The sequence below is a fragment of the Bidens hawaiensis genome, unplaced genomic scaffold (genome assembly GCF_021521415.1).
Source record: "Bidens hawaiensis isolate Kalapana, Puna unplaced genomic scaffold, B.hawaiensis_p1.1 tig00009159_1, whole genome shotgun sequence".
Lineage (NCBI taxonomy): Eukaryota > Viridiplantae > Streptophyta > Magnoliopsida > Asterales > Asteraceae > Bidens > Bidens hawaiensis.
This window is the reverse complement of record NW_027491673.1, coordinates 950,663-965,233: the sequence shown is the minus strand read 5'-3', so window position 1 is coordinate 965,233 and position 14,571 is coordinate 950,663. Positions and strand designations below refer to the sequence as shown.

The 14,571-nt window shown below is 41.2% G+C and overlaps 1 protein-coding gene across 1 annotated transcript; it reads left to right on the top strand.

The window, feature by feature from the left end:
* Positions 1-10,966: 10,966 nt before the first annotated feature.
* LOC143531404 (CBL-interacting serine/threonine-protein kinase 14-like) lies at positions 10,967-13,029 on the top strand. The gene is made up of 2 exons (XM_077026712.1): positions 10,967-11,835; positions 12,299-13,029. The coding sequence occupies exons 1-2, from the start codon at positions 11,181-11,183 to the stop codon at positions 12,973-12,975; spliced, it is 1,332 nt and encodes a 443-aa protein (XP_076882827.1). The 5' UTR covers positions 10,967-11,180; the 3' UTR covers positions 12,976-13,029.
* The last annotated feature ends 1,542 nt before the right edge of the window (positions 13,030-14,571 follow it).

Below are 14,571 nucleotides of genomic sequence, written 5' to 3'. Positions count from 1 at the left end.
TTTGGGACTTGGATAGTATTTGACTCGGGGGGGCTTTTTGGGGATTTCAGATTCGTATACCCAGTCGGATAATAACCAAGCTCCTTTGCCTTTGATTGCCTTTGTACGGACTATTACGAGTCCTTCGTATCGTTTGGTGAGTGTGTTTGCCGCCGTTGACTCTGTTGACTCCGATGGTGTTGGTGGTGACTGTTGTGTCGCCGTGGACATTATTATCTAGAGGTTGAAGACTTTTTGATTCCGACAAGGTGTAAGTTTTTTAAGTTAGCCGCAATTGAAAAGTGAAGGTGGCCGGAATCGGAAGAGACGGCAGAGAACCATGGTGGCTCCGACGGGGTGAAGGTGTGGTGATGGTGGCTCCGGCGGAAAAGGGTATGTTGGCCGGAGTGGTTAATGGAAACCGTTGCGGAGGATGCGGAGGATGTGTTAATGGAAACCGTTGCTGAGATTTGTGGTGGTAATTTGCAGGTGATGGTGTGGTGATGGTGGTGGCTTAGAGAGAGAAAGAAGAGAGAAATGAGGGGAAAGTGCTATAAATTTGCAGGTACTGACGAAAAGACAAAAATGCCCTCACATGCGTCTCACGTGAGGGTATTTAACTGAGTTTTTCTAACTTAGTTAGCGTAAAGGACATAAGATGTAGGAAAAAAATGTTTAAAGGATATTGCCTGCAAAGAAACTAAAAAAAGGACACGAACCGTAATTTGGCTTTTTTTAAAGGACAAAATTTGTAATTCTGTCAAAATTAAAAGATTAAATGCTAGAATATTACTATGTGCTATATTATTATGAAATATGATCAAATACATTTTATTCTTAACATGAAAACGGTGAGAACCAATTTGTTGTTATAATTATGTTTATTTTTATAGGTGTTTGCTGCTATTTTTTGTTCGTATTTGTTAATTTTCGATTATGAGACGTTATAAGTATTTGCTTATTTATATTTTGTTGTTATTATTAGATGTTTTCTTTTGTTGTTATAAGTATTTGTTGGTATATGCTGTTATTATTTTGTTCTTAATTTTGATTCTTTTGTTGTATTTTTTAAGTTCTTTTTTTTGTTATTATAAGTCATTGTTTATGTAGATTGGTATTGTTTCTTACGTTCGCATTTTTAAATAAATTGGAATTATTTTCTGCGTACTCATGTTAAGATCAAAATGTACATGAACCTTCCCCATATTATATAATGATTATTCGTGCATGAAATCATAAATTGACGGTTCCGAGTTATAGCACTCTTAACTTTTCGATGGTTGTTTTGCGAGTAACATGTTTATATCGCGTTGGTAGGATTTTTCATACACATATTGCAACTTAAAAGTTGAATTAAATATTTGAAAATTATAAAATAAGGGTTAAAAACGTTATACGTGGAATGAAATGAAATGAAATGAAATGAAAATTACAACTCCTCCGAACTCGACCTCTATAATTGGATTTACTCTTCAACCAAATAAGTGAATCTTTCTTGATCTAGGCTAAAAACTTAATTTATCGACTGGAAGTTCAAATTAATGAACACCAACTTGAATATACAATGCCTAATGTTCTGGGCCAGTCTCCATTGTTACCAATTTCTTCCTTTATTTTGCATGTGATTAATGTATGGAATGATCTACATAGGAAGATTATAGATTTAGGTTGTGTTTGTTTTTGCTTATAAGGTCTGCAAGGAGCCTATGTCTGTGGGCGTGCAGACATAAGCTTTTGAAGACTGTTTGTTTTTAAAAATAAAAAAGATCTGAAAACTGCTTTTATTGTCTTAAAAAATAAGCTTTTTTCACAATCTTCACACTTCTTAACATCATACCAAGTACCATCACCCAATGTCCAACACCACCACCACCACCACCATCCACCGTCCGCCGCCACCACCACCCACCGTCTGCCGCCACCACCACCACCACCACCCACCGTCCGCCACCACCACCGTCAACCACTCACCACCGTTAACCACCCATCACCAACACCACCCCCGTTGGCACAGCTACCGTCCACTACCACCACCACCACCCATCGTTCGTCGCCACCACCACCCGACACCACTATCCACCACCACCCGCCACCCGCCACCACCCACCGTCTGCCGCCACCACCACCACCCCGCCACCAGGTTTATATAAGACATTGCTACAGATTATGTTTAGGAATATGTAAACTTTCAATCTTTGCTTATCCCTACTTATTCAACATGTAATAAAATCTTAAGTACTAATATATTAATATCTAATTCATTGAAACTAATGGTTCTATAATATGATTGATATTAATCTATGATCAAAGCCTAGGTATAATTTATACCTAATTCGCTAAAATCGATGGCTCTAATACCAACATGTCACACCCCGGTTTAGGGCCTAGGCGTGTGACCACAAGTTGGTACATGTTTTGTAAATACATCAGAGTTGCGGTTTGTTTTAGCGGAAGACTTTGGTTGAATAAAATATTAATTTATTTGAAAACTTCTCGGATAATAAATACCCAAGTGTTTGATTTATTAATCATGTTTAAATCTTGTTATAATATTTTAATAATTTAAAACTGAGCAATCATTACCTTGCGAGCATCTAACTCCATGAATGTCTTGATACCTGTACTAATCTGTTTCCCTGAAATGTGGGGAAAATACGTCAGCTACATGCTGGTGAACACGTATGACTCTATAAAACATTTGAATGGCATTATAATACAAATATAGTTTTCTCTACAAGCTCAGCAGAAGCATTTCTACTTCTGGTCTATGTACTACTGCCCTACACACACAATTGTTCCCGAGCCACGTAGCCCTTACCGGGAGACTAGTTATGACCATTAGCCCGCGGCCACGTAGCCTTAGAATGATTTAGGCTGAATGGTTATGTTTGGATCCAGACACAGGTGTATTCGGTCTGAGTTGACTTTATTTTCTACTTTGTATTATAAAGTTTTAGAGATTACTCGATCTCATATAGACATTTGATTGACTCGTTAAGACAAACACCCGTTTGTCTTAATGAGTATAAATATGTTTTTGATTGATTGAAAAGGTTAATGTATTCACCTGTCCGTCGGTGTGCGTTTGAAACCTTGACTGTGAATGATTGACTGATTGATTGTTTGATTGACCTATAATAAAATAGGTATATAAATATCCGGATCGTTTCTTGATCCGACTATAGACCTTTAGTCTGGTTTAAACAGCTTTAAACCTTGATTGATCATTTGTTTGAATAAAATATTTAGACCCGTAGTCTTTCTGTTTATTTACCAAATCATATGATGAGTTTCTTCTTCATGAAGAAACATCCATAATCTGTTTCTTCTTCAAGAAGCAACATTCATTGACTGCTAGTATTGAATGTAAAATCTTATGTTTCTTAATCATAAAGAAACAATGTTTTTACTATATTCCTTGTGTATGAAATGCTATGTTTCTTAATCGTGAAGAAACTATATTTCCTTATGAATGTAAAACTGATGTTTCTTAATTGTAAAGAAACACTATTATAATCCTTTGTATGTTTAAAGCTTATGTAAACATAATTATGATCAAGGTTTGAGCTATACCCCTGACTATGGTCCAAGCCATATAATAATAATACCATAATGACTTAGGTCAAATCTCTTACCTTACACGGGTATTCGAAGTCAGATACCTAAGTTTGTACGAGCAGCACTTCTACTCTATGTCGCGTACTGGTGCTTAAATTGTCAGAACCTTAGAGCTTGGCACGCACTACGATGCTTGGCACGCAAAACGAGGCGACATATGGTGGTCGTCGTTTTGTGCACGTACTTTGAGATAGATTGTCAGGTTATTCTCGTGTGGCATGCACTTCGAGGTTTCGTCGGTGTATGGCACGGATTACGAGGTAACGATTGTCGGGTAGGCACGAAAACCGAGGTAGAGATAGTAATTTCTAGAGAGAGAAAGTTTGGTGTGAGAAATGAATGTGTCGTAGCCCCCCTTTTATAAGCTGATTTTGGGCCCCATCGCGGTACTCGATGGGTCCTCTTCCTTGGCCGTCGCGTACCGCGACGCCGCCATTTCTGCATGGGCGCCACGTGTCCTTCCATGTTGCCACGTGTCACCAGAGGGTCACACGTGTCCCTGAGTCATCACGGGTCATCGCGTACCGCGATGGCCGTGTTCTTGGACTCATCGCGTAGCGCGATGGGTCCCTATATACCATTTTTCATTTTCAGTCCATTGTCTTTGATAGCTTGTCACTTCCGGTTCTAACTCCCATTGTCCAAAAATACTAAGGCGGCTCGCAACGATGCGAGTGTGCGAAGTGCGCCATCAAAGCGCCACATTGCGCCCATCGCCCAACGCCCTTCGCCCGAGCCCGTGCGCGTGCTCGTCGGGTGCTTCGCACCCTCCGCTAGGACCACTGGGTGCATGCTAGGTATATGAGAATATTATTATGGAAAATCTCTTCCTTATAAAGAGCTTCCATTTCTTTACCACTTTCCATGTGGTAAGGGTTTTAATTTCCTTATTTATACCCATGTAGAATGCTTCCACTTTCTTACATCTTTTAATGTGGAATGGAATTTCCTTATTCCATATCCTTAACATAAGATAACTTTATTTATGGAATATTTTTATTTCTTTATAGAATGGTTTTGTTTTCTTTATTTAAATTTTCCCAACACTTATTTTAGGGAATTTTTGATCCTTCAACTTTACTTAGTTGTCAAATTTGGATCGAAATTTTGGGGATGTTACATATTAAATCAGATGAAATCAGATTGCAGACATATTTTGTCTTCAAAAACAAACAGCACCTAATTTAGCCCAAAACATCTTCTAGATATATACTTGATATAAAATGAGTTTGGATAAAATACAAATCACTTTTATCATGAAAAAAATATAAATAATTAGAGTAATTAATATTAATACACTATAACTTTTGAACTAGAGTGATTATTATACAATTTTATTTTTTATAACATACTTTAGTTCAAAACTGTAATTACTCTAGTTATTGGTATGTTTAGTATGCTAATTTTATTTGTATCGGATCCCACCCCAAATTCGGGTTTTTATTGAAACATAAAATCAAACCATCGGTTTTTGTTTCGGTTTTTCGATTTCGGATCGGTTTATTCGGTTTCTTGCATACCCCTACATTATGGTTCCATCCATTATGCTTTAAGCAACCGTGTCCTCCATAGGTGAAGAGGTAGGTCCCAGCAGAGCCCAGTTGGACCCGCAAGACTCACCTTGAAGAGGGACGTCTGCGCAAAGACCAACTGGCTCCGCAGGACCCACCATGCTCAGAGAGATGAAGACCTTACGCGCAGTACGCAAGCTGTTCCCGCAGCTGCGGATACAAGCCATCAGGGAAGGCTACCCGCACTAATAGCAAGGCTACACGCACAAGGCACTAACTCTCAATAATTCAGTAATGTCACCTGAAGAAGGAATGAGCAAGGCGGGAATACTCCCGCCCAAATGAGCCAGTCCGTACGCTTCTGGAGGATCTTTTGTACTATACCTGCCAAGGTATGGACAAAATAGACAAGATCTGACCAAAGCAGCCCATGAACCAATCACAGGGTGACATCTCACTGACAACAGTACGACGAGCAGCACGCTCTAGTACTTATTGTCACTATCAGCCGCTGCCTACTCACCAACCCTCATCGTGGCACGTACATAGCCTGCAGTTGGTGGAAAAGGAATAGTACACAGCCGGCCATGTCACTATCAGCCGCTGCCTACCCACCAACCACCAGCATGGCACGTGCGTAGCCCACAGTTGGTAGAAAAGGAATATTATACAGCTGGCTGTACCTGCTTGGAAACCTACATTCGGCTATAAATACTCCAACACCTTGGAACGGTATTATCATCACATCTTATACCATCACATATCTTATCTGCTCTAGCTATTTCTCTTAATATACATTTATATTCAGAGCAATCTAGTCTGATTCTCACGCCGGAGGGTGGTCACAAGGAGGTACCCCCCCCTTCTCAGTGACGAGCTCACGGTGTCTGTTTTGCAGGTCATCAGAAGAATAACCATCTTTGCCGGACCTAACCCTCGTGGGAAACATCTACTTGACCCTAAGATTATCCGTAATATGCCGGGGTCGCCTAGTGTTTCTTCATTGGCGCCATCCGTGCATAAAAGCTAGAACTTATTTTCTCAGTTTTTCAAAACCTCTGGAAAGATGGTTAAGGTTACTCCGGTGCCAAGGCCAGCGAGTGACCAAGAAACCCCGGTAACCACAACCCCAGCTACTGAGGGGAACACCGGCGAGTACACAATTTTTACGAACACTACCCCGGTTACCCAAGCCGGGGCAAGTGCAGTAAACAATCCTTCACTGGGATTCACCGATACCCAGTTGGAGAGACAACAGACGAGGCTCCCCCGCCAAACACTTGATCAAGTTAAAGCGTGGGCGGAAGCACGTAAGAAGGAATTCCAAGCTGAGTTGGATGAACGCTTACGTTCACTCCAACAGGCTGACGAATTCGGAAGCACTCGACAACAGTTCAACATGAGCAATGAGTGCGAGTACTTGGATGATGATTGGGAGGAGTCCGACAGTGACGCAAACCCTCGTCATAGGGCGAAAGGGAAGCGCAAGGAAACGGACTTCCAACCAAGAAGGAATTTTGGAGAAACCTTCAAACCAAGGAACGCGGGGGGAAACCCACGTGACTTCTCCAAAACCATTAGACCAACTGTTGCAAATGCGGGAACGTCCAAGTTTGCAAGGGACATTGCGGAAGCAATTGCCCCGAAAAGTGCCAAACAAATGTCCAACATAGGCACATATGATGGTATATCTGACCCAGACGATCATTTGAACAGATTCATAGCGGGGGCAACCGTCAGCAATTGGACGGAACCCACATGGTGTTACATGTTCCAAATGACGCTTGTTGGGGCAGCCAGAGCGTGGTTCGACCGTCTACCGGTCCACCACATCTACGATTGGGCAGACTTCCAGCAAAAGTTCAGCCAACACCTCAGTCAACAAAGAAATTATACCGAAGAGAAATGGACGATCCTTAACTGCATCCGAGAGGAAGATGAGTCTTTACTAGACTTCATCACGCGCTTCAATTCAAAGAAGCTAAGTCTGGGCACTATTAGCGAAGATCTTGTCCGCGCTGCTTTCATCCAGGGCGCGGAAGACCCAGAGCTCATCCGCACCTTAACGGGTAAAGATGGCATGCCATCCACGTGGGATGCCATCATGACAGCAGCTAAACGCTTCGCGGAAACGGAAAAGCAACTGGGTAGAGATCTTCCCCAGAGTACAAACCTCTACACTCAAAAAACAAGAGAAAACAACGTCCTTACCGCCCGACAAAACAAAAAGAGGAAGCTTGGTATTTGGCAGTCAAGGGTAAACTTTGGCACCTCATCCGGCTCGCACCCTCGGTTAGGCGGAAAGGATAACATGCAGTCGTCGAACCGGAACTCCAGATGGACGCCACTCACCAAAAGCATCACCGAGATATTTGCCACCAAGAGGCTCCCATGGCCAGAGGCTCCAATAATCCGACAGCGTCCAAACGCTGATCAAAGCAAATCCTGTGACTTCCACAGGACAAAAGGCCACACCACGGAGGAATGCGTAGCCTTGAAGGACGTCGTCGAAGCATTCGTCAGAAATGGGAAACTCACTCACCTCGTGGCGTAATGGACGCTAAGCAGGCTAATGCGTGTAGAACCCCAGTTGGGGAAAACACGGATGAAATTGCAGCTTCAATGTTGGAGACTACATACTGCGTAAACAACGAGATTCCGAACCAGGTGCATATCGGCTCGAAAGGCTCGATGACACCCCCATCCCAAGAACATGGAAGGGAGCTCAATTACACAGGCTGCATGTAGATCAATTCCAAACTTGTAAAGAAAAGGCCTAGAGCCACTTCTAATGGAAATGATTCTCCAAATCACATTGACGCTGATGGTCTTACATTTATACTTATGAACTTTCCAGACGGATATGCCGGTATTCACCGCATAAATATGGAAAGAAGTAAGTCGTTGCGTGTGGAAGGCGGCAAAACCCGCATAAACCTAAAACGGTAAAAATTTCTAAGGAAAAGATGAGGAAAACCTTCACGCAGGTTAGTTATAGGTGAAGTTTGGTCATCCCACTAAATGAAAGTGACGGTCCTACCCGCACAATCATGATAGAGGAAACTGAACATTAACCTATTGACAACCACGCGTCGAAAGGTTAACTTATTCAAAACACTTAGAAAATTTCTAAAAAGATGAGGAAAACCTTCACGCAGGTCAGTTATAGGTGAAGTTTGGTCATCCCACTAAATGAAAGTGACGGTCCTACCCGCACAACCATGATAGAGAAAACTGAACATTAACCTATTGACAACCGCGCGTCGAAAGGTTAACTTATTCAAAACACTGATATGCCGGTATTCACCGCATAAATAAGTGGGGAAGTAAGTCGTTGCGTGTGGAAGGCGGCAAAACCCGCATAAACACAAAACGGCAAAAATTTCTATGGAAAAGATGAGGAAAACCTTCACGCAGGTCAGTTATAGGTGAAGTTTGGCCATCCCACTAAATGAAAGTGACGGTCCTACCCGCACAATCATGATAGAGGAAACTGAACATCAACCTATTGACAACCGCGCGTCGAAAGGTTAACTTATTCAAAACACTTGGAAAATTGCTAAGTTAAACTAAAGTATGCATGAGCGAATCATATATAGTTTATGAGGCAAAACAAGTGCCAAATTAAACTATAATATGCATGAGCAAGTCATATAACGTTTATAAAGCAAGTCAAAAAGATTCAAAGATTCAAAAATAAGAGGGACTATACCCCCTTACCTTGGTAACCAAGAAACCGTAAGACAAGTGCGGGTACAGTGTCAAGGCGAAACCCTTCACATACTTAGCACCTGCAGGGAATTGAAGCCAAGAATACCTTGGTAACCAAGAAACCGTAAGACAAGTGCGAGTACAGTGTCAAGGCGAAACCCTTCACATACTTAGCACCTGCAGGGAATTGAAGCCAAGAATACCTTGGAAGTCAAGTAACTATAAGACGATTGCGGGTACAGTGTCAAGGCGAAACCCTTCACATACTTAGCACTTGCAGGGAATTAAAACCAAGAAGGATCTTCTGGGCCATGCTTGTGGAAAGGGAAATAACATCCCCGCATAGCGGGAACGTTGAGAACTAGATGGAATTGGTTGTTTAACATAATTGATCACCATGTCTAAAACTACCAAAACCTCGTGGAGAATCTACACAAGTGAAACTCAACGCTCCTGACTTGCGAGGAGGTTACACACCTACCCGCATCATACCCAAAGATCAAGCAGAAAAGTCGGGAATTTCTGCACGTGACATTAGGAAAACCGCGGGAAGAATCCCCACGGAAAACCTTAAAACTAAAAACCCTTTTCAAAACCCTTTGCTTAAGTCCAAAAGTTCACCTCACTTATTAATAATTCATTAGAAGAACATTGAACTGGGGGGACTTGAAGAGGTAAGTCCCAGCAGAGCCCAGTTGGACCCGCAAGACTCACCTTGAAGAGGGACGTCTGCGCAAAGACCAACTGGCTCCGCAGGACCCACCATGCTCAGAGAGATGAAGACCTTATGCGCAGTACGCAAGCTGTTCCCGCAGGAAAAGCCTCCCAATGGTGAAGTACCCCGCCTGTTCCCGCAGCTGCGGATACAAGCCATCAGGGAAGGCTACCCGCACTAATAGCAAGGCTACACGCACAAGGCACTAACTCTCAATAATTCAGTAATGTCACCTGAAGAAGGAATGAGCAAGGCGGGAATACTCCCGCCCAAATGAGCCAGTGCGTACGCTTCTGGAGGATCTTTTGTACTATACCTGCCAAGGTAAGGACAAAATAGACAAGATCTGACCAAAGCAGCCCATGAACCAATCACAGGGTGACAGCTCACTGACAACAGTACGACGAGCAGCACGCTCTAGTACTTAATATCACTATCAGCCGCTGCCTACTCACCAACCCTCATCGTGGCACGTACATAGCCTGCAGTTGGTGGAAAAGGAATAGTACACAGCCGGCCATGTCACTATCAGCCGCTGCCTACCCACCAACCACCAGCATGGCACGTGCGTAGCCCACAGTTGGTAGAAAAGGAATATTATACAGCTGGCTGTACCTGCTTGGAAACCTACCTTCGGCTATAAATACTCCAACACCTTGGAACGGTATTATCATCACATCTTATACCATCACATATCTTATCTGCTCTAGCTATTTCTCTTAATATACATTTATATTCAGAGCAATCTAGTCTGATTCTCACGCCGGAGGGTGGTCACAAGGAGGTACCCCCCCTTCTCAGTGATGAGCTCACGGTGTCTGTTTTGCAGGTCATCAGAAGAATAACCATCTTTGCCGGACCTAACCCTCGTGGGAAACATCTACTTGACTCTAAGATTATCCGTAATCTGCCGGGGTCACCTAGTGTTTCTTCAATAGGCAACTCAAATGTGATTCTTTTGAACACTTAAAACTCTTTTAAACTATTAGATTATTTACGGTTTTCGTTGTGTGACCTTAAAAATTCAACTTCTCCAACATTACTTGTTATGTTCATAGTTATACTTAATGGACCCAACACATTACATGAGGAAGAGAGGGAGAGAAAGCGTGACTGGAATCATTCAACTAGCTCACTTGCGTGGATAACTCATGGCACGGAGTGTCACGCATGGTCACATTGGCTCACGTGGTATATTCGCCTTATGATCTTATATATGTGTCATCATGGCTCCATCCATTTTGCTTTACCTAACCGTATCCTCCTTAGGCAAACAAACACAATACTTGCAAATTAATTTTAACCAATGCGTTACGCTGGCTACTATATGTATATATGTATCAACCTTTAGTACACATTAAATAAACATATAGCTAGGAAGCCACCTCTTGCCATAGATGACATCATGTTGATAAGTGAGTGTTACTTTTGATTGAAAACAAAACACAATAATAAATACCAAACTCTCAACATCCAAACATGTTCCGTATATATTTTATACATAACTTATAACTTATAATAATAATAATAATAACAACAATAATAATATAACCTCTCTCTTATCATCCCACACCTTTCTTCCAGATCCCAAAAACCTAATAACAAAAACCCATTTTCATACTCATTTTCATGATCAATTTGAAGTCATGCCGGAATTAGACCACGCCGGCGACGAATCAACGTCACCGGCGGACAAAACCCTCTTCGGAAAGTACGAGGTCGGCCGGCTACTAGGTTACGGCGCGTTTGCTAAAGTCTACCACGCGCGTGATGTACACACAGAACGCAGCGTTGCGATTAAAGCCATCAACAAACAGAGGATAATTAAAGGTGGACTTACGGCGAACGTTAAGCGTGAGATCTCTATCATGCGCCGGCTACGCCACCCGCATATCGTGCGCCTTCTAGAAGTCTTGGCCAACAAGAAGAAGATATTCTTTGTTCTGGAATACGCTAAAGGCGGCGAGTTGTTTGCTAAAGTGGCGAAATCAAGGTTTAGTGAAAATCTCAGCCGTCGGTATTTTCAGCAGTTGATCTCAGCCGTTGGTTACTGCCATTCACGTGGAGTCTATCACCGTGATTTGAAGCCCGAGAATTTGCTTTTGGATGAGAATTGGAATTTAAAAGTTACGGATTTCGGACTGTCCGCTGTCACGGACCAGGTCCGTCCGGATGGACTTTTGCATACGTTGTGTGGGACCCCGGCTTACGTGGCGCCGGAGATTTTGTTGAAGAAAGGGTATGATGGAGCCAAGGTGGATATCTGGTCATGTGGAATCATTTTGTTTGTGTTGAATTCAGGTACGGTTTGTAGAACTCGTTACGCGCTAGTCGGATTGTCAGGTTGCGATTAATAAATTTATATTTAGTTTTAATTTTGACTGATTTTGAACAACTAGCGTTAGACCGACTTTTACAGCATTCTACAACCATGTTGAAAAAGTCGGGTTTACATAGGTTTATGAGCAACAAGTTGTGCTGTAAGCAGTTTTTTATATCAAGACTAAATTGTTTAAAAATAATCGCCAGACGCTATTTTTCAACCATGTTAATGTTAAAAAGTAGTGTTTATTTACCTAGGAAAATGTGCAGCAAGTTGCGCCTCTAGTCGTATTTTAATATAAAAACTAAGTCGATTAAAGCTAGAGACGATTTTTACAACCATGTTAAAAAGTAATGTTTATTTACATAGGCGAAATATCAACAAGTTGTGTCGCACGTTGTTTTTTATATCAATACTAAGTCGTTTAAAAATAACATTCAGGTTATCTTCCGTTCAACGATCCGAATCTGATGGTGATGTACAAGAAGATATGCTCGGGCGACTTTCGCGTTCCGCGGTGGACGTCTCCGGATCTCAAACGGCTGTTATCGCGTCTGCTCGACACGAACCCGGCTACCCGAATCACGGTTGATGAGATCATCAACGATCCGTGGTTCAGGGTCGGGTTCAAGGAAGTCAAATTCCATCATGATTACCTCGAATCGAAAGACGATGATGAGGACGACGACGACGAAAGTACCCGAGGATCGGATGGATCATTCGCCTCGGGGGATAATTTGAAAATAATGAACGCTTTCGATATCATCTCGTTCTCGTCCGGCTACAATTTATCGGGTTTATTCGATGATCAAGAGGACGGAGAGCGGTTTTTGTCGAAAGAGGCGCCGGAGAAGATAATCGAGACGGTGGTGGCGGTGGCGGAGGGTGAGGGTTTGACGGTGGTGACAAAAAAGGAGTGGTGTGTGAAGGTGGTTGGAGGGTATAAGTGTAATTTCGCAATGGCGGTAGAGTTAAAAAGATTGACGGAAGAACTGGTGGTGGTGGAAGTTAGGACGAGAGAAAGTGAGGTGGGGCCCAGTAATCGTATATGGAAAGATAAAATTAGACCGGGTTTGAATTGTTTAGTATATAAAACCGGACCGGCCGGTTGTGGGTGAGTGAGTGGTAATGCTAATGTGGTACTCAATTATTGGGTGGGTGGTTCTGGTTCTGGTTCTGGTTCTGGTTCTTCCCATGCCATGTTTATTTTGTCAATACACGAAATTCAATTTTTTAATCTAAATATTCGAAAGTATAAATAATCTTGTTTTTATATATTTATCGGAATATATACATTATATATCTGATGATTCCTTTTCTTTGGTTGATAATCAATGGTGAGTAGATATGTTGTTTAAAGGTCTTTATCAACCTTTTGTTTTTTGCTTGGTGATATTACATGTCCAGAAGATGGCATTGGATATTCTCTTTTAACAATTTCCTCATTTTTTATTGTTTTTCTTTTGCTAGGTGATAAATTATCCCTTCATTTTTTTTTATTATGATAAACCATATATAATTAAGATTTTTTCTCTAAGGATGTTGAACGAATCTGAACTTGATGAACTTTTAGGAAGGTAACAAGATCTGAGACACGGTATTCGATTAGTTTGAAAACGTGTTACGGTATGAGATTGTTAGGTGATACCCATTTTTATTACCTGAAATGTATATAATTCGCACGAGTCATACTTGTAAATATCTTCTTTTTTTATTTTATGCATCATGTCCTAGGGTAATTTAATAATCAACTAACTAATATTTTCTTTTTTTATAATTTTAATTTCTTTGGTTATAAATTTATGTCAAAATAAAAATTGTAAGAAATGTAATTTGACATCTCAATAAGATATTTCTTTAACAAATTAACGTGCATACCGACATCTGTACGTATGGCATTTGATTGGAAACCAACTGCAAGTATGTATGGCATTTGACGTGGGAACTACCTGATCAATTGATATGCACACAAAATAAAAGCTCCATGTACAACAAAGAGATTTAGTTAAGAGGATTTAACCCAAGCCCCATAGGTGTTGGGTTGTTCTTTTGAAACATAAATGTCAATTTTCTTTTCACGATCTTGCATAGATTCATCAATTGTTTTTTACTTTCAGTTAGTGCTTTGATCTCAGCATTTTGTGAAACAACTATTAGTGTTTCGGGATATTTGTTTGCTTTGACCAAATATTTGGTGGTGGTGCATCAATTACTTGGACAGTACTTGAGTTCGGAATACTCCTTAAAGCCAAGGTAACTAGTGTTTCGACACTTTCAAATTGAACCTTCTTTTCAGTTGTTCATTTTTGTTCTTGAGATTGACTGAAAACATCCGGTGTGACAACAATCTTTTATGTTTGCGGCTTTAAGAAATCTACAATATTTGGTTAAATGACACACATCAAAAGGTTTTGAAAAGAATCATTTCTTTGATGTTTTCCTTTTGGTAACTCCTAGTATGTCAACAACTTTTCATAATGACTTGTATCCAGGTAGTGAAGTTGGATGAACAATTGTTTTGATTAATCTAGTTGTTTCACTTTTGGTTTTGTAACAAATTATCTATGAACAAATAGGAGCAGATGTTTCTAGTTTTGGTAATCCATTTTTTCTTGAAATCGCCGATGCATTGGGTACATCAGTTGTTTTGACTGAATTAACAATTGTTTCATAATCTAATGATGATATTGGATCTTCATTTGATTTTTGGCTAG